This window comes from Rhyacophila brunnea, unplaced genomic scaffold (assembly GCF_057557595.1).
Source record: "Rhyacophila brunnea isolate RB1 unplaced genomic scaffold, BYU_Rbru_1.0 scaffold_7, whole genome shotgun sequence".
Taxonomy (NCBI): Eukaryota; Metazoa; Arthropoda; class Insecta; order Trichoptera; family Rhyacophilidae; genus Rhyacophila; species Rhyacophila brunnea.
Window position 1 is genome coordinate 8,527,053 of NW_028233339.1, and position 20,836 is coordinate 8,547,888.

Sequence of the window (20,836 nt, forward strand, 5' to 3'; positions counted from 1 at the left end):
TCGTACAATGATAAAAGTGTGAAGACAACACAATAATTTAGATTGAATAATCACAAACTAATGGTCAATATAAACGTTACGTAACTTCATAATTAATCACTGGTTTATTTGAATAAATGCACACACTGAAGATACAATGTAACTAGAAATTGGATAATAATTACTTAAATAATTGTAAGTATTGCAACACTACATCAATTAATGGATGCATACAAAACATGTCAAATTGGTTACGCTAGTTTGAATAAAAATATTTTTTTAATATCTATTGACAATCTTTCGTGTCTGTGTAGATAATTAGAACTCAATTCATTTCGGTTTGTAAGAAATTGAATGCTTGATTTCAGTTTACAATAAGTAGATAGGTATTTATTATTTGATACCGTCACTATAAATATAGCAACATAAGTGTGAAGTTGACAGAAAATATGAAGTAGTAGAATGACGCTGAGTGAGAGAAAACAATGCAACATGCTTCACATAAGAGCAATCCGGAAATAATAACGGTAAAAATAATTTAAATTACCCTAAGTAATTCGTAGAAGAAATCACAATTTTAAGGTTAACTTTTTCCAAAATAGTAATCGACTACATAATTCATTAGTACATTTATTTACATATTATATACATAAGTACAAGACGTTCATATTACACTGTAAGATTTAAGTAGGTACCTATTGTATGCCAGACCAATGACCTAAATGAGTGAATAACAACCATCCCTCATAAAAATCTGTAATGATAAGGTACTCATTTTTTATTATTTTAAGAGAATATCTCGCAATCAGTGATAAATGTATTGCTATTTGTAATTAAAGGCTATCAGTAAGTAAAAGTATGTACAGTAAAAACAAAACAATGATTCGGTTCGTGGATTGTATGCATACAAATACGTATACCATAGTAAGCGCTACGGGCACACCGACTGCCAGGTAATTAGTAGCACTAGTAGGGCTAAACATCCGCACGCACACCATCGACCGACCGAATCATTGTTTTGTTTTTACTGTACCTATAATACATAGGTACTTGAGCTGTTTATTCTGATGATAAATGACGAAAGCAGTTGTGCTAAAACATCTCTTTATAACAAATTGCTCGATACGGCGTTACACATTGATAATGATATCATTACCTGCACTGGGGAGAGCCGGAGGTTCCTTGTGCTTTCTGTCTTTGCGAATTGGATTTTTGTTTTGCGCACTACAGACTTTGCCGGTTCCAATGTCAGTTGACTGGGTCTTGTTGTCTTCTGCAAAAAATCACCTTTATTTGTATAACAGAGATAACGAAGAATTCTGTCATTGTTAAGAAGATGCCTGTATGTATTATATTTATATAAATACATTCATTTATGGTGAGTAAATTAGAAAAAAAAATATTAAAAAAACACTGCTCATTATAGTTTGACGAACAAGTTTTAAGGGGTCCAAAGAATGTTGCGATTTTAATGATTACATATCACTATTCCTACTGTAATTAAGTGATGTCATTCATTATTAAAATCATTATGAAGTGCAAGGATTTCTTTAGCTACAGAGATGGTAAAGTAACCTATACTAGATACAACTCTTTATTGCTTTAAAGGTGGGAATCATTTTTAATTGATAGAAGTAAACTTTTAGTTGGATTACATAATGTCATTACAAGATTCATTACGAATTTAATTTGATGAATTGTGTTAACAACATTAAAACATTACATATCGTCATTGTTCTGGCAGAAGACACTAATTCGAAAAAATTACATATTGAGTTAGTTATACCAAAATGTTCCTTATTTCAAACTTTACCGTCTGGAAACCTTCTTAATAAATAAACAGTCTTTATTTTAAAGTCATCCTTTTTACGATTACTTAATAAACTCACATGATAGACCATTTCAAACATTTTAACAACGTCAAAGTCAAATTACTCAAAACTAGTATTCTCCAGTTTGTGTGTTCTGCCAGAACAGAGACGATATTATACCTATCATTTAAATTTATTAATTTTCCAAATTTACAATGAAACACCATCAACCACACTACCAAGAATAGGTAATCTTGTCAATATTGACATATATCATCATGCTTGACCTGTTAAAACCTCTGATGTGACAATTTTGCCGTTATTTTTTTATATTTCCTGTTCACTGCATAATTAAAGTAATGGTGAGATTTTATGTGTATACAATAATTCGAGGGCTTAGTGTCAAACAACACTATCTACAAAAGTGCAACTTTACAGGAGAGCCAAAAATCGTTATTTTAGATTCTTGTAACTCAACAAGGGAAATGTTTATTTAAAACCTAATGTTAATATTTTATAATTTATTGTGTATTGTACATTTATCTTGCTTATGATGATGTTAAAATTTATAGGGATATTTTTAAAAAAATATGAAAACAAGGGTAACTTATGTAGTTAGCGTTAAACTTTACTGACGATTTAATAAGAAATTAGAAAAGATTGACATAACGTTGTTTGACTATCATGTAGCCGTAAATGTAAAATAACGTTATCTCAAAAAAAAAAAAAAAAACACTTTTTTGTAGATAACGTTGTCTGACTTTAAGCACTCGAATTGTAACCCAATTGAATGTGTACATTCAAATGGCAGTGATTTTCGAATGCCTTGAACAAATGTATTTACCGTTGCATATGCAAAAACACCATTAAAAACCATCAATGTTCTACACACCCCCAAAATTTTAATATAATTAATAGGCTTAAGCGTCGGCCTATAGCGAAGTGGGTCCCAGGTTCGAATCCTGGCTCTGGCAACTACGCATATTGTTTTTCAATTTGTGTATGAGTCAGAGTATGGACCTAATAGGTTGAGCAAGTGGGTGACATCCATTTCTCGTAAAAACAAAATCTGTTAATACAAACCTCCACTCTGTGGAGGTCCATATGATCATATTAGGATTGGACATGGTCGAAACTAATAACAAAAACTTCCAATTTAACATCTTTCATTGTGTTAACACTGTAATACCTCCTGATGTCCATAGTTATCATAGTCAACACTCTATGATGATGAGTCTACCACTACAGTGCGATTTTTATATCAAGGTTACTACGTCACAGCGCTGCATGTGCTGACACTGTTACGTCACATGGTTTTTGTGCGCTGATACTATTACGTTGTATGCTCTTTATGTGTTGACTTGTCATAGCAGACACTATCTCTGGCACTATTGAGAAAAATTAAAGCCTTCGTTTCTTCCTCACAATACTTCTACATTCGAAATAATGCTCTTCGACTGTTTTCGCAAAGGTTTAGGCATTTTAATATTAATAAAAGTCCAGACAATACTGTACACACACTGAATTATGGGTGTGAGGAAAGTAAATGTGGGGGGGCGAGTTATAGTTCCAAAAACGACTGTGGTGACGTAAAAAACTTGATAGAAAAGTCATACTGTACTTATTATTTAGATAAATGAAGTAATTCGGGTATTTTAAAAAAATGTGTCTATTTTTATTTTTGTGCTTTTTGTCAGTTTTTTGTCTCTTCTGTAAAATTGCAATTTTATCACATTGGAGGTTTTAACAGTTCAATATAGATATTTTAAGTCAAGTTAAGAGGTTTAAGATTTTAAATGGAAGTTCTTTTTTCACTTCTCAAAGAAATGCATTGCCAACTGAAAATATTATATTATCAATGGGTGGATATATCCAGATATAATATTATTATATAAACTCTTGTTAATTATTTGGGAACATGTTTCGAGTAAAATAACAGAAAAAGAATGCCGAAAGTCCCTATATAAAGTTTGTACATAATCTCCACATTATAGTTTTTACCACGGTGATGGAAAATGTCTTGCGTATGTAAAAGTATTATTTCCACAATTAATGAAGTTACCCAAATGGTCAGAATGTTTTCTTAAAACTCTCAATAAATCTTTTTCATGCTTGCAAAATGTTTTCCATTATTTTAAGGAACCACCACAATATATAATATGCACGTATAATTTAATTAATAACTATTTTTTCAATGCCTAATGCGAATGACAGCAATGCTATTTATCATTTTGTTTTGTTCATCTCTAATGATTTTAAAATAGGAACTGTGCAGAAAGTCTATGCGTATTTCAGGTTTAATTTTTTAGAAAATGTAAATTACCTATATATAATATTATATTATAAGACATCCAAGGTACGGACGGAGCTGGTTAAATATTGTTTTAGTAAAGTAAAGAGATATTAAGCATATTAATAACGTCGCTAAAATGAAATTAGAAAGCAAATCTTACCTTCTACAACAGCGTTTTGCCAAACCGTTGCTAGATGTCTGAGATGGTCCCATAGAGGAGTGCTCTGTGCAGATATCCCATCACTCCCTTGCCCATGCTATTAGTACAATGATATCAAGTTCTATTTACATTATGAACTTGCGCTTCAATGTCACAAATGAAACAGATGTTTCTCTCAGATTTACATGCAGTTATTTAGTGTTAACATTTATATGCCTGTGCGATTCTGAATAAACGTTAACGTAGACTTTGACATGAAATATAAATATTATTTAACATTCTCACATGTACGATACAAAACATTACAATGAATGATATGAATTTGAAATCTGAGAGTAACACTGCTTTCTTAAAATAGCAATTAAATTAAATTATATGAAATATTTAAAAATATTTTTACGGTGCCCTTTAGTCATGCGCAGACACCACTTAAATAAATTGTTTTAATAATGTAATAAATTAATTAATGATAAGCCTGTAATAATTAAATATCCACCAGAATGAAATAGAAGAATGTAAGATAACTTAAATTAGGCAATAAAGGAGAGAATTACGTGATATAGGTTATAGTGATTGAGAGATAGTTTTGCGATAACTTACAGATGATGAACTACTTCCGAGAGATGCAATTTCTGAACTGTTCATCTCATTCACTTCAGACATCAAATGTGCTCGTAATTGTTTATTTCTGAAACAATGAAACAAAAATTTGTATTATTATATTATGTTCATTTAATTAACAAAATCAATAAGTTGAAGTGGGTAGGTACCAATGACATTAATATGGACGAAGCATCTGGAAAATAAAATGACACTCACTGTCGGGTCTGCCGGATGGCGAAATTCATATTTTAATATCGGTATCCTACGCTCAAATGAACATTCTGCTTGCAAGCGATCTGGCGACACCGCTGGGTCTGCCCATACAAAATTTCTGACTGTCAGGTTTCGACTCCGCCGTTATTGTTGTGTTACAAAATGCCAATGTGCCTAGTTAAAAATTGTAAAAAAAAATCTACTAAGCACTCCAAGAAAGATGGGATATCACTTTTCATGTGTTAGTATTATTTATTATTGATAAAATGCCATTTTAAGATATTGATGAATGTTTATTCAATGCAATTGAATGACAGAAACCATTGGAGAGACGCCTGTGATGCGCTGGGCTCACATGCGTCTAATCTCCGAGAAGTCGTAAGTAACCTAGAATATGTTTCTAACGTAATGAGTAATGACACTAATACGCCATTACAATAAAGGTTATATTACTATAAATTCTCGAAGCTTGTATCACATAATGGAAATGGATACGTCATATGGTCACGTGACGTCTACCTATACATCTGTGAATGACTTGCACATTTTCTCGTGCGCGCCGATATGAAGTGAGTTGTCAATTTAATATGTCATTGGTAGGTACACAGTCATTATTAATACCTACACAATATATTCAAAATCTGCTATACTATTTTAGTATTTAAACATAAAATTAATCAAACTCTTCACACAAACTATTTCTTCGGCTTGCTGAGAAGTCGCCAAAATTTACAAACTTTTAATACCATTTTTATTATCGGAATAATCACTAAGTTACTAAATTATATACACATATTACAGTAGTCCACTTATAGAGTTTCATACAAACATGGTTTGAACTCAACTCCTTTGTTCTAAGTAATTTAGGAAAACAATGTTATGAAATTAAATATTTATATCATCACAGAACAGAATATTAATAAGATAGAGATGTGAAAGTCAACCGCAATGTACCAAGGTTTGAATACAGATTCATTTGATTACTTCATGACGGTCAATAAATCGAAAGAAACACAAAGCATGTCAAGTGTCCTCAAATATTATCAATATTAACTTTTCGTTTACACGACAAAGTCTAATGCATATTATAATACAAACATTCGTCTCTGTTCTGGCAGAACACACTGACTGGAGAATACTAGTTTTGAGTAATTTGACTTTGAAGTTGTTAAAATGTTTGAAATAATGGTCTATCATGTGAGTTTATTAAGTAATCGTAAAAAGGATGACTTTAAAATAAAGACTGTTTATTTATTAAGAAGTTTTCCAGACAGTAAAGTTTGAAATAAGGAACATTTTGGTACTAACTCAATATGTCATTTTTTCGAATTAGTGTCTTCTGCCAGAACAGTGACGATATTATGTATCTATCTATTGAAAATAACATATTCTATAACACGTGTTTAAGTGTATCCCACATTTTTCCACACTTGAGATTTATACCTCGTTACAATCTTGCCCAGAAGGCAACCCACTTATTTTACTATTTTTATGTTCCCTCGTTATTATCAAGTTTTCTCTCTACAATCTCTATATGTTTTATTGAAATAATGTCTGTATGCTAATGTATATACACATCTTAAGTTCCGCATACTATCTCGCCGCATTACTGCAGCGCAGTTCAATCAATTAAGATTGGGAGACTGCGATGGCTAGTTCATGTGCACCGTATGAATGACAATGAACCGGCAAAGAGAGTGATGTCCAGCAATCCAATAGGGCAGGGCATAGTCGCGCCCCTGATGATGATGATGATGATGATGAATGTATATACAAATATGTTACAGGTATTATCGTGAATGCCATTTATTGATTGTTTATTTTCGCAACATGCTGACGGATATGTAAATAATATGTGTTTATTCGGGATATTTAATCTTTTTTTAGGAATCATAAAACATGTATTATAATATAAATATATGTAGTCAGATCTGAAATGTTGATACTTATACATTTTTGGATATAATAATAATCCAATTCGTTATGCAACTTATTACAAACTAGATAAAATAAGAAAAATTAAAATTTATTACTATTGACTGACGGTACACGATGGAATTCGAATTTAAATTCAAATATACATATTTACCACAAATGAATTTGCATAGTACCATAAAGCGAAACACGGGTCGCTAAAAACGATTTAAATAAAATAACACAAAACTTAGATCAATTATAAAAAAGATAAAGTCAAACCTGGCGTCCAGTTGCATGATATGCTGCTGGGCTTGCGTAAGCTGCTGCGTGACATTACACAGCTTTTCTTCCAAGGCTGCCGACTCAACACACTTCACTGAATATTTCTCAGACAACGAAAGGATTTCTTGCTTAATCTCTTCCATTTCCTCCCTGAAGAGACAATAAAACGAATAATGTTAATAAAAGCATTATTTTTAATGTTGACGGTGCACAACGATGCTTATTTTATCTATGGATTATACAAAAAAATATTATTAACAAGATCAAGTTTAACTCTCAAGAATAATCCATTATATTTTTTTAATAATGACTCTATAATCTTTGATTTTTACCGAAGAAATACAAAAGATTGATACAAGGTAGTGATTGTTTATAAGAAAACTACACAATATGTAGTTGTTGATTGTCAAGTTTCCTCATTTGTTTACTAGTCTATGATTAAATTTGATCAACATTATGTGTAATAAAGTGCATTGCAAAAAATTACTATCAATAATGATATGAAAAAGTGACTGTGCTACTACAATTATTAGAATGGTGAAAAGCAATTATTTGGTTTGGTTATCAATTTATTTATTATAAATTAGATAAACATTTTTCGTTGTTGTTGCGTTGATTAATAACAAGACACTTTACTTACTGGTGTCGAGAATGCACTTGCCCCAAATCTCCACCGTGTTGTGTCCTCGTGACGAATTCTCTCTTGAATTTGGTGACCTCTCTCTGTACTTCATTCTCGTGGGCCTTTCGCATTGCATCGAGCGCTGCCAGGGTCGCCTGAGTCTCTTCAGCCAGGGCTTGCTCTTTGTCCACTCTGAAATGATAAAACAATGCCCGATTTAAATATCGTAAAAGGTTACATATAAATTGTACGTATTACATTTCACCGTAGCACAGTTCGCCGTGAGCTTTCTTATCGGAAAAAGATAACCGTATACTATATGGTCATCTCTATTTTCACAGCCGATTTTGGCAATACTCATGAATTCAAGAATGAAAACCTAACCTAACCTGACAAATGATCCAGTCTATCAGTTATTTTCAAAATTTGTTTGCTGCTGGCTTCCTGTAAGCCGACAAGAACCGTGTTTTATTTAGACATGAATATTTTATCTCACTATTAGAAGAACCAATGAGGTTGGACGGTCTTTAATATATATGACCATATATATCCACTAATTTCACGGTGAAGTGTTATACGGCAAACTGCATACGTACAAATTTCCGGACACGATCATAAAATCTGTTAAGACACACTAATTCTAAAACTAACATTAGCATTATTATCTGACTGTTATTTAAATCCAATCTGTTGTAAAAATGAAATTATAGTTTTGAAGGACGAAACTATAAATTTAATTTGTGTTATGAATAAGAATTTCTGCCAAAATAGTGTAATTAATTATGATAAAGTAATTAGATTTGTGATAAATTAAATAACCAATTAATACAAAAAGAAAGTAAAGCAGGCTCCAAATGATGCATTGATTCATATTATGAATACTCAGGAGAGGGAGCTCTATAAAGAAAAGGTGATTATCTCCTACATTGATACACATAGCAGTGATTTCATTCGAAATTTACACTAGTCAACGCATAGTTTGGTTTAAACAAGGTTTAATTGATTTCAAAATCATTCAAAAATCGTTTTTTGCCTCCTGTAAAATTTGTTTTGTGTGGGTTACGCCCTTTTTACTAAACACGAACGATATGTAGTAGAATTAAAATAATTTGATTTACCTCAACTGCTCTCGTTCGACACGGTGTTTATCCTCGAGTTCTTGAATAACGCGTCGGTGAGAGCTTTCCATGGCAAGCAAGCCTTTCTCGCACAGCACTCGCAGTTGTTCGATCTCTGCCTGGTAACGTTGGCGGATAGAATCGCCCTGGATGTCTGTTCCGATGGTCTTGTGGTAAGCGGACCTCAGCTGCTCCAACTGCTGTGAATACTCTGAGTCCAGGGTCCCCAACCTTCTTTCGAGGCGTCGGGTTCTTTCCTTCAGCTGCGTTTGCTCTTGTTCGTGCTGTACTTGGAGATGCTGGCACTCTGACTGATGCTGAGAAATCTGTAATATTACATCAATTACTGCAATTAAGAATTTGTTTCAACAAATATGATCATACAGCTATGCATTTGATACCAGGATTAAAACTATATACTTATTAAAATAATATTTCTTTCTCTTGTATCACCAATCTAAGTTCTAAGTTGGTAGGTAAGAGAAAGATAGACAACTAAATTAAGTTTTCCATTTCTACAAGAAATATCCATCTAATATAATATACATTGCATCTATGCACATTCTTTCATTCTACATATCCACCAAATCCCTTAGGGTCGGATGTAGAGATGTCGCCATTAAATTAACCTAACTAACGTAAGTGGCGCCATTACCAAATAGTGGCAGATGTGAGAAGGACATGTGGCATCTCGCAAAATAGTCAAGCATATCAGGCACAGCACTCAGGCAAATATAGCATTGTATTTAGTTTATATGATAAAATTAACCTGAATTTTTATTGAAATTCATATGAAATGTAATACAATATTTATCAAATTTCTATACATGTTATACCTGGCTATTCTGACAGCTGTCACTTGTGTTTCTCAATTCCACCATTGTTTAACGATGTTGACACTCACTAAACAGCTGATTTCAGTCTCCTTATCGTCGGTATAGGATTGGTTTGTCGAATATCCGTTTTTGTCGAAATTGACCTTTCAATGCAAAATGATTTTTTGTATCTAAATGGACCAGAACCATCCTTTTTCTTAAATTGCTATGTAATGAAAACAGCATATGCTGTAAAACCAACAATTTAAATACTTCTTTGTATTTAAATATAGGATAATGATATTTGTTTTTCGTTTCCTGAACATTTGACATTTGGTCTATTCGACAAACCAATCCTACAGCGACGTTATGTTAACTAGGAGTTATTTATCACTTAAGCCTCAATAACATTGAGCTTCTTTACGAGCTGTTTATTGGCGAATTTAAAAGCGGGCGATTCAGCTACTGCGATTTGATGATTACACACATAACTTTCCATTCGCTGAAAAGCCACAAGCCAGCCACTATTTTGACGGAACGTAGTTCGTGTTTTTACCGGGAGGTTGGTACTGCGCTCTACTGCGCAGAGCAGTCGCAGTAGGCCCACACCCCGACGTGTAGCGTGTAAAGTTGACCGGCTTTCAACTTTTCTCAGTAGAGTGTTTACAACCTGCTTATTAGCTTATTCGATGATTACACTGGGCGTCTTTACAGGCAGATTGTAAATTCGCCAATAAACAGCTCGTAAAGAAGCTCAATGTAATTGAGGCTTTAGTATCTAGCCGTTAATTAGTGTGTTGACATTTGATAAGCATCTCTGAGCCTAACTGTTGAAACATACCTATAGCTTTTGAATGCAATAATGATATCCCTGTCAAAAGTAAATTCAGGAGCAAATTAAAATACTCTTTATAGATTTTTTTTCTCGATTGACCACTGTATTGAATAGATTATAAATTAAAATTAACCTGTTGTTTTAGAAGTGTGACTTCTGATTCACTACGCTGCACCCTTCTTTGAGCTGATCTTTGCTGCTGTTGAAGCGATGAAACTAAATCTTCGGCAGTGCGTGCTCGACCTCTCAACAAGTCAGTTGATTTCTTGCCATCTACACCGCGATCTTGTTCAGTCTTCAAAGCTGCTAGAGTTTCTTCGTGCTCCGTGCGTAACCTGAAAAGAGATTGATAACAGATAAATATCATGAAACAGATTTCTTTATAAAGAAGTATGAACATTTATTTATGTGATAATGAAATTATTAGGTAACACATTAAGAGACAAGAAGTCAGTCAACCCATCAGTAAAATGTAGGCAAAATATTCAGGGAAAGTAATTGCATTTGGACAACACAGTGAGCACTACATACCTAGGGGTGAAATAGCCGTGAAAGAATATCTGTATACCATAAGCACAATGAAACATAGAAATTTGAAAACCAGTGACCTAACTGATAAGTTTTTTTATATAAATGCAAAGATGATCTTACCTGTCAATGGCACTTTGTAAACGCAGACAATGCTGGCACGGGATGTGACTAGAGAGAGCTTCCACACTCTTTTTCAACGATTCGCACAATTCCAAAACGCCCTGGACTTGCGTTTTACTCTGCTCCTTCCTGCTGCTGTCGTCTTTACTGTCAGCAATATCGCTACCGATCTGGAGATGCAAATGTTTCACTACCAATTCCACTTGTCTAAGAGCATCGCTGATTTTGATTAAATCTTCCTTATTATCCGTATACTCATCAGAAAAAAGGGCTCGACATTCATTTGAAAAATGCTGGAAGAGATAAATGAATTCAGCCTCCTGAGTCGGATCACTGTCCAGAGAAGCGACAACGTTTTCGGAATCGGATGACTTATTCCAAGAGTTGTCTGCATACATTCCTTTCGGCTTTTCAACACCGTCAGTTTGAGGATCAGTTTCATATCCTCCGGTGCAAACGTAAATTTTTGCATCGATAAGTGCTTTGTGGGCGATGACGTCGGCGAGCTCATTAAGTAATTGGCGACTGTCCGTGGCGGGCCTGTCTTCATTTATCGGCGTACGTAATCTGACATTCGTGAGACACTCTTGGTACAAACTAGTAATATCTGCAATGGCTTCTTTCATCTCTTCCGATAGTCGCTGATGGGCCACCTGGAACCATCTTTCCAGAGCAGCCTGCTGACTGGCCACCAATGTGAATCTTCCTTTTTTCTCGGCTTCCAGTTGGGTGCCATAAAGCTGCGCACATCTCTTCATGACATGGGATATTTCAGAGTTTATCAATTCATGGTTGACAACATCCTGCGCTTTGTGCCACGCTTCCTGTATTCTCATGTTTTCTATATTTGCCTGGTCCTGATCGAAGGTTCCTGTCTCACAAGTGAGAGCTTCCAAAATCAATGTTTTTGTCAGCTCAACTAATTTTTCTGTTTTATATTGATTTACGGTGACTGTAATTTCTTTTTGTGAAGCTTTCAGCATATCTAACTCCTTCATTTGAATCATGTTTTGTGAATAACCTGCTGTCTTATCCATACTCGTATTATTTACAAAATTAATTTTCCTAGATAAAATTTTTGCAAGATAATCCATAGACGTTTTGCAAAGAGTCTGTCTCTTTATTTGTGACCCGTTTAATTTCGATTGCAATGATGTAACCAATTGACTAGTTTCTTCCACTTCAGACTTAATTAATCTCTTAAAAAGACTGTCTCCGTTTGAATTGGCGACTGCGTCGTTGACCCTGCTGATGAGAACCGCTTCATAGGCCAACTTTTCAGCGAGGAATTCAAGATTCCTCCGCTGATTTAATTCGCCTGATTCTAAAAGAGCGCATTTCTTTTTGTTGATATCCAATAGCTTTGACCTTAACTGCAATTCTAACTGATGGACTACATTGATGACAGATTCATTCAAATCCCCCTCATATATGCTTTCAAATGGTAATACACATTTATCGGTGCAGTCTTGAAGAGTTTTACTGACATCGGTGAGGCAACGTTCGATAGTTTTCATGCTATAACTTTTATCTAAGACGGGTGACGGTGACCTTCGATTTCGGGATGCCCTTATAGCGCTGACTTGACAAATACAATCGTTCACCTTATTACGAGATAAAATAACAACATTTTCTAAACTCTGAAGTCTGTCTAATAAGTGCCTGTGGGAAGAATTCGAATGACCTTCTGTACCATCGGTCAAAGTCGTGCTATCGCTGATGGTTTGGCTCAACGATTCGCAAGAAGTTGTTAGATCTCGTTTATTAAGCAAGGCATTACCGACTTTAGTTTCTAAGGAGCTCAACCGGATTAATACTTTCATTGGTTCAGAACTGGTGGCGCTATCTAATGACTTCCTTCTTAATCTTGCTGACATTCTTTTCAGTGATTTGCTATCGGAACTTGATTCTTTTTCTTTAGATGGCGATTTTTCTTTAGTCGGAGACGGAGGCTTTGATGGTGATTTAATGACTGGTGCCTCCGTGGGGACAATAATTCCTCCTTCTAGTGTTGTAATTTTGTTTTCGAGCTCAGCTAACTTTTCTTCAACTTCTTTACCGATAGAAAATGAATCTTTTCCTTTCAGGGAAAGACTTCTTCGTTTATCTCTGGCTTCAGATTTTTGAAGTTTATGTTTCAACGCTCTGACTTGCTTATCTGAGGCAGAAAGTTTTTGCGTAAGATCCTGTATCCTAGCAGCCATCATCGAAATTTGCGACTCGTTATTCTCTTCTTGAAGTTTGATGTCCCTTCGCAAGCTGAGATTTGTTACTTCAAGTTCGTCATATAAATTATGTGATTCTCTCAGTTCCCGCTTCATAGCTCTGATCTCGTGAACTGCCTTTTCAAACCTGCCGCGTAATTCATCATACTCTTCAATCAATCGCTCCTTATTCATACTTTCGAGGTCTTGATCCAAATCAATGTTTGTGAGGTCACTGAGTGATTCAACGCTTCTACCTTTACCGCGAGACATAGAAAGACTGCTACTTCTTCCTTCAATATCCCTAATTTTCATAAAGAGAGCTTCATTTTCTTCCGCTCCTCTCATGAGCCTTTCGTTCAACTGAGATAATTCTTCTTGTAGCCTTTGAATTGTTTCTTGTCCGTTTGCCAACTGTCGATTCAATAGTTCACAATGCTCCGTCGAGTCCTTCAAGAATGTTTCAGTCTCCGAAAGCTTGCTTTCCCACAGATTTTTATCTTGATTATACATTTTCTTAAGAGTTTCTAAGTTCTCCGCTTCCTTGGTTCTCATGTTGAGTTCTTCTTCTGTTTTTTGCAATGTGGACAACAGTTCATCCATTCGTTTCTCGCGGAGTACTGATTCAGATTTTACTTGTCTTAATCGTTTCAATTCTTTCTCGGCTAAAGTGACATCGGTTTGGGCGATTTTCAATTGCTTTCTAAGATCATCAATTTCAATCGCTTGCTTATCTATTGTTGAAATATATGATGACTTTAACGGTTTTGCCAAGTCATCTTTCCTTATAATTTCCTTGATGATTGGTGTGAATGGATCAAGAATTTCTCGTAACGAACGATCAGGAATATTATCTGTCTCATCAATATCTGATGGCGGGGTTTCATCAGGAGACGATGGTAATGAAGACGGATGTTGATTATTTCGCGAACGCACTTTATCTTTCACTCGAGAGATAGGGTTTCGATTTAAGATAGGCGATGGCGGAAGTTGAGAAATTGAATCACCCCAATCGACACTATCCCTTCGGCCTCCTTCAGACGCTGTTCTATATTCTTCGTCAGAAGAAAACATAACAGAACGAGGAGTCATCGGAGTTATCGGAGTAATCGGTGATGTGGGGATAATAGCTGAGTCTGCCGATTCAATGCTGTCCTGCCTGTCCAACTTGATGATCGGTTTGTCGGCGTACAGTTTTTCTGAACACTGAATAGTAGGATCCGGAAGCCCAGCTGTTTTTCGAATTGCCGATACCCAATTGGCGCGAATTCCTGCTGTCATGGCTGACAGCATATACTGACGGTTATCCCAGGTCTGTAAATAAAAAAAAAAATTAACAACCATTCAAACTTCAAACCAATTCATAACAAACTCACAAATTTACATTGATTAAACAGGATGAATAATTAGAAGTTAAAATATTATATGACTCGAAAGGCCATGAACCAAATTGCGGTACCTTAATGAGAAATCCAAAAGTCCTTGCCGGAGGAGCCTCGACGACTCCAGCCACCCCATTCAGGTCAATGACTCCATCCATGATGCCACAATCCTCGGCACTGGGGTCACGATAATACAGCAAAGCTGCACCGCGAAGGACGAACCAGTGCTGGGAAGGTGCAGATGGACTGGATGCAGAAGGCTGGCCGGCCTGACGGAGTAGCCATCCTTTGCGCATATTCAGGAGACCTTCCGCGGGAAGTTCCACACGGGCTGCTGCTCCACGAACGCAGCCATCGGGATCGCCGCGAACCTGTTAAGAATTAAGAACGAAAAATTATAGATAAGTTAATCAAAAGATGAAGAAAAGCCTTTTTTCACGCAGATAGAGCATTTATAAATGACGATGAATAGGTTATGATGATTTAATTATATATGGGTGATGATTTAATTAACTCCAAGTCGTATTGCAGCAAAATTCACCCTTATGATCTGAGATTTACTTGACATGGCTGCAATGAGATAAAAATCTGCCCACTGACAAATAATAATAACGGTAGATTACTTACATATTTGTCTGGAATACTGCTATCAACATCGTCCATTGTTGGTCCGACAGAGCCTGATGATGTAGTCTCTCTGGTTGGAGGCTCAGGTAGAGTCTGTGATGAAGTGTTGTTAGGGGGCGAGAGTGGCGGGCGCTCACGAGGTCTCGTCAGCGATGCTGCAATATCCTTCAGCTTCTCTTCGCGCTTTGACTCCTCGTCATACTCTTCCAGCAGGATACGGTGGTGAACTGCTTCTGAAGATTCTGTAAAATAGAGAGGTTTCATTTTAAATACATACTTACTACAATTATTGAAAAATCTATATAAATAAAATTACTTTGAACTTAAATTAAAACGAACTCTAATGGTCAAATTACAATACCAGTGTCATCTGCCGACTCACTGACTCGACTTTCTATGGACGACTTTTTAGCAATGTAACGATTGTCAAAATGTATAATGATAGGAATTGTATGGAGTAGTCTCATTTCAATCAACGTTAATAATAAACTCTTTTTGATGCCTTTCAATCAATATCTATAAATTTGTGCAAAACTGCATGGTTTATCGGGATTAAGGGGTCGTCCATAAATGGCGTCACACGATTTTGAGTATTTTGATCCTGCCCCCATCGTCACAAAACATGAATTACGACACAACACGTTAAAATATTAAAGTATTGATTTCAATATAATGATGGAAAATTTTATTGTCACATTTTTCAATACGCCTCTTAATTTCATCATCACAATATATGGATAACATCGAGATAAGTGGTTGATATATTGAAACTATCACCTTCTAGGACGCTGACTTCTGGTACTCACTGAGGTGAGCCACAAGCAATCGGCCGATCGAGTTGGTATACAATAGACGAAGTTCTATTTTTCCATGATCTAACGACCAATTAGACACCGATTATCATGGCAGACGGTCGGTTTGTGTAATTTTCGCACAATTAAAGCACTAATTAATTGCAACCGTGAAAAATTGTTGTTAGGTAGGTACTAAAATTGTAGATGAAAACTATTATCCTCGCAATAGCATATTAAAGTATATTTAAATCCGAAGCTTTGCAAAAGAAAGCATTATTACACAACTGCCTTAACTAATAGCATTGACATCATTCATGAGAGTTTCTATAGGTAAAGATCATAAAAATTGCTATTTTTGATACCAATGAACAATAATTGTTGCATTAGTAGCTGCAGCACGCATTTGCAATTAGTGCCCTTAAGGCCAATTGATTCTTAGTGAGCGCTGCTAAATAAGAAGACTTCCAATTAATTTGAACCAAATAAAGGTGAACTATGTAAACAAAAAATGTTGTAAAACTACCAACTAGTAAATGAGGGAGTCTTTGCATAAATTTCAATTATTGGCCTATTAATAAACGGAGCATGCGAGCTTTCTCAGACACCAGGATTACTCATAAATTAAACATATCTATATGAATATAGTAAGTTGAAAAATGTCTACGTACAATATAATAATTGCGAACTTTACTCAAGATCATTTTATTACTACATGCATAGGTACACATAATACCCCGTTTACACGTGCATGGATTTACAGTACGTATTAACGCGGCCGTAACAAGAAAATGCACGCCTAAACACGTACTATCGTGCAAGCTGCGAGATTGCACGCATGTATCAAAAAACTTCCGAAGTTACTGATTTTTCACGCAATAATTGGTACTTGAATGACGGTGCGCATGCGCAGTAAAACGATAGTGGCGAACCTACTGGGAGAAATACGAACTACACCGCACAGAATATTTTGACGTCTACTGATTATCTACGAAATTGTCTAAATCTGTCAAATAGCACTATACGAAAACAACATAGCGTCTCGCTTACGCTTGAAGAATGAGATTGGAGAGACAGTCAGCACTTTTACGTGTAAACAGTTATTGGCGCGATAGTTTAAAATACACACTATTGGTGCAAGGAAATACATGCACGTACACAGACGCTGTAATATTAATTTGTATTGTGATAAATAAGTAAAAAATAAGTCTTACAACATAAATACGTGGAAAAAGTGCGATTGTTGCAAATTCTGATTCATATTATTTGACCTATATTCTGCTTGAGATTTTATATTGGAGCGTAGTTAGAGAACATTATAATTTTTGAAATCGTAGCGAAAACGTTACCGGAATCGCACATCGTGCAATCTTTCCCTCGCGCGCCAAATTGACGCGAGAAATTTGAATTTGGAATTATTGTAATTTGTTAGATGGGCGGGGAAATTATCCCCTTCGAATGAGTTATTCGGAGATTTTTACGTATGCGCGCGCACATCACGCCTGCCAACCGAACGAAATACTTTATTATTAAATCTCATAAAAAATAAAAATATATTATGAATATTATAAATGTATATATTTATTATGCCCAAGAACGTGCTTCTATATAACAACACATTTTGATAATGATAATTATTAGGAATTCCATCTCCGTTGTTTTTTGGCAAAATCGACAACATATTCTGGTAACTCTGGTTGATAAAATTAAAAGACTGATTTTGCAGAGCCCAATCAGAATCTAATTACAACCACTGAATCAATGTCTAAGTAGCCAAGATGATCTCCAACTGTCTTCGGGGAGAAAAACGTTAAATAATTTTTGGTTTTGAAGGTTGCAGTTACCACGCTTAGAGCTACAGATTTTTTGAAATGATATCATACTGATAACTCATTATCGGTTGAATATCGGCTACTTAGTTTATTCGGTATACCTACTTCGATGTATTTTTTTATGATTTTAATTATTACAAAAGCAACGTGTAAATTTGATTTAGAGGAGGGTGTTGTGTTCACTATTCTACTGGCGGTACATATAAAACTACAGCCAAATAATATTATCCCTAAATCATAACTTAGCGGAAATAAAAAAAAACAGGGAGCGAATTGAATATAATGACTGAAAATATATGACAAATAATAATGAAATCAAATATAGACGGAGAAAGAAAATTCGAAACAGTAAAATGAATCACATCGCATTGCAGATTATTTGTAGTAAACTTTATTCAAGTCATGTGAAATAATATTAGCCAGGGCCGCCGCACTAATATAAAAAAAACATTGCATTGGGATCGCAAGCTTATTTTTCTACACAAACGAATGATAATTGTATAAAATCGTCTATAACAGCACTTAAATAAGTATATAATCGAAGTAAAACGCTAAAAGAAGGTGTCATTTTCTTTTTTATAAAAAAATCAATGCGGCCTTAATTATATCATATTATACTTAATTCATGCTAAAATCGCGATTAAATGTTGTAAAAGGAAAAATTATATGATTCCTTTATATGTATATTCCAATTGATGGTCTTTGAATAAAATAGACCGGTTGACCGGTCACAATATTAATATCGAATTAGCAGCATGACCCCACTTCTCAATTTGGCTTGTATTATTATAATTGAGAACAGCGACGTATCACTTCTACTGATTGAATATGACTAGAGCTTTGAGACTTCGCAAACACAACGTGCACTTAAGTGGATTTATTCGTTTTTAACAGATTTATAATTGCTCCATTTATCACTTTCCAGCGATAAAACGGTGGCAAATAGATGCGATATTAATTGAGTTAATCGCTATGAGGCTGCCTAGATTAATAAATAGTCTGATTCCACAAATGAGATGATTGGTAGTAGGTAATAAGCATGAATTAAAACGATAAAAAAGGTTTTTTTTGTACTTAATTTTGTCTTTTTATGTAATATTTATCAGCCAGTATCGATTGACTGCTGGGTAAAATGTCTCTGGAACTTTATTTGTTTAGCCTCTAGTATGGCTGCATTTATACAGGTTAACTAGGGATTGCAATAGCGGTATTACAAAACCGGTATCCCAGTAACCGAAATAACGGTTTTAAAAATCAGACAATACCGATATATTCGGTATTGAAAGTGGTAACAAAATGTATTAATTAACATAAAAGGCTTAACAAGACTGTATTTTTGTCGGGTTACGCGATGTCTGGTTTACTTCTGTGGCACTTCACCATCCTTGGTGACCAGCAATGATACATGCTATAAAATAGTAATTTTTAAAGAATTTTTTACATGTTATTTTTATTGGTAGATACTGTTTTTTCCAAATATTTTACGAATACCGATATTTAATAGGAAATACCGAAATAATGGTAGGTATTGGTATTTTCTAAGGATGACCATTAGTGGAGCGACATGTTTTCTTCATTGTTTCCATATATTATTATTATCCATATCCATATATATAGGAATATCCATAGATATCCATTATCTTCAAATGTGGTAATCGTGCCCATATTTTGAATAATAAAATGCCTAATTCTTGTCAAATTTGGGATCACAGAGATTATAAATATATTTTTTTATCGTAAATATTTACTAAGTATAATAATGTTAACATTAATTTTACTAATGGTTTTATAAATGCGGTTTAAAAATCAATAAATCTAAAAAATCTTAACACCACTGCACATGGATGTACTGAAATATGACTATATTCTAAAACATAAGATCGAGAGGTTTAAAAGAATACTATTTTATTTAATAATTATTCAGTCATCAAATGTTTAAAATAAATATAAAGGATAATAAGGCTTCAAAATTATATAAATAGATTATTTACAACGTTCAAGGAATGACCAGGATTATGCTCTGAAAATACCATTTTGACCTACGTGGGGCATGTGGGCCCTTATAGCTTAAAGTATGAGATTGGCGAGACAGTCCGCTCATTTGTCTGTGATAACGTAATATACACACTACACCTTGCACAGAACAGATTAATGAATATAATTCCGATAGGCTTTTACCAAATACACTACATTTTGAACGAGTGAGTGTCCTACGAAATTGTAATACACATTATAGACGTGCAATAGTGTGTTACAATCTTCAAATACACCAACATTGAATTATTAACCTCAGTGCATAAAACGAGAGCAGTTGTCAGAACTAAAGACAAGCGTATTCTTCACAAGTGTTTAACTTTATCCCATATTCTTCCACACTCGAGAACGGTTGCCTGTTTCTCCACACCCGTTAGGTATTTCAGATCCCATTATTTCTAAGTTCCCTGATTCCTTGCGTATGTTATCTGATTTTACTAATCTTACAGAGTCAAATATTGTTGATTCTACTAATCCCGCCGAGTCATAATAACAAATAAATTATCTAAACTCTCCTAAAGGGCAAGCGGCTACTAATTGCAAAAGCGTATTAAGATTGTATCAGCTGCAGTGCATTGCGGTAATTCCGTGTCCATTTCTGTAATTTATATCACTTTGAGAGACAGTCGGCGGTTGGTTTTGATAAGCGCGAAACCTCGCGGACCTC

At 34.8% G+C, this 20,836-nt stretch overlaps 1 protein-coding gene across 4 annotated transcripts in view; it reads right to left on the minus strand.

The window, feature by feature from the left end:
* The window catches only part of osp (myosin phosphatase Rho interacting protein outspread), a 719,850-nt gene that overhangs the window by 1,988 nt on the left and 697,026 nt on the right, over positions 1-20,836 (minus strand). Inside the window, exons 8-17 of one of the 4 annotated variants that reach the window (XM_085957972.1) lie at positions 15,513-15,754; positions 14,963-15,256; positions 11,300-14,817; positions 10,782-10,983; positions 8,999-9,324; positions 7,920-8,072; positions 7,256-7,408; positions 4,844-4,931; positions 4,244-4,340; positions 1,136-1,252 (exon numbers count right to left, since the gene is read on the minus strand). In XM_085957972.1, the coding sequence (XP_085814098.1) occupies positions 1,136-1,252; positions 4,244-4,340; positions 4,844-4,931; positions 7,256-7,408; positions 7,920-8,072; positions 8,999-9,324; positions 10,782-10,983; positions 11,300-14,817; positions 14,963-15,256; positions 15,513-15,754 (5,190 nt within the window). Of the gene's footprint in view, positions 1-1,135; positions 1,253-4,243; positions 4,341-4,843; positions 4,932-7,255; positions 7,409-7,898; positions 8,073-8,998; positions 9,325-10,781; positions 10,984-11,299; positions 14,818-14,962; positions 15,257-15,512; positions 15,755-20,836 lie in introns of all 4 variants that reach the window. The other 3 variants (XM_085957971.1, XM_085957975.1, XM_085957973.1) reach the window with 3 other exon arrangements.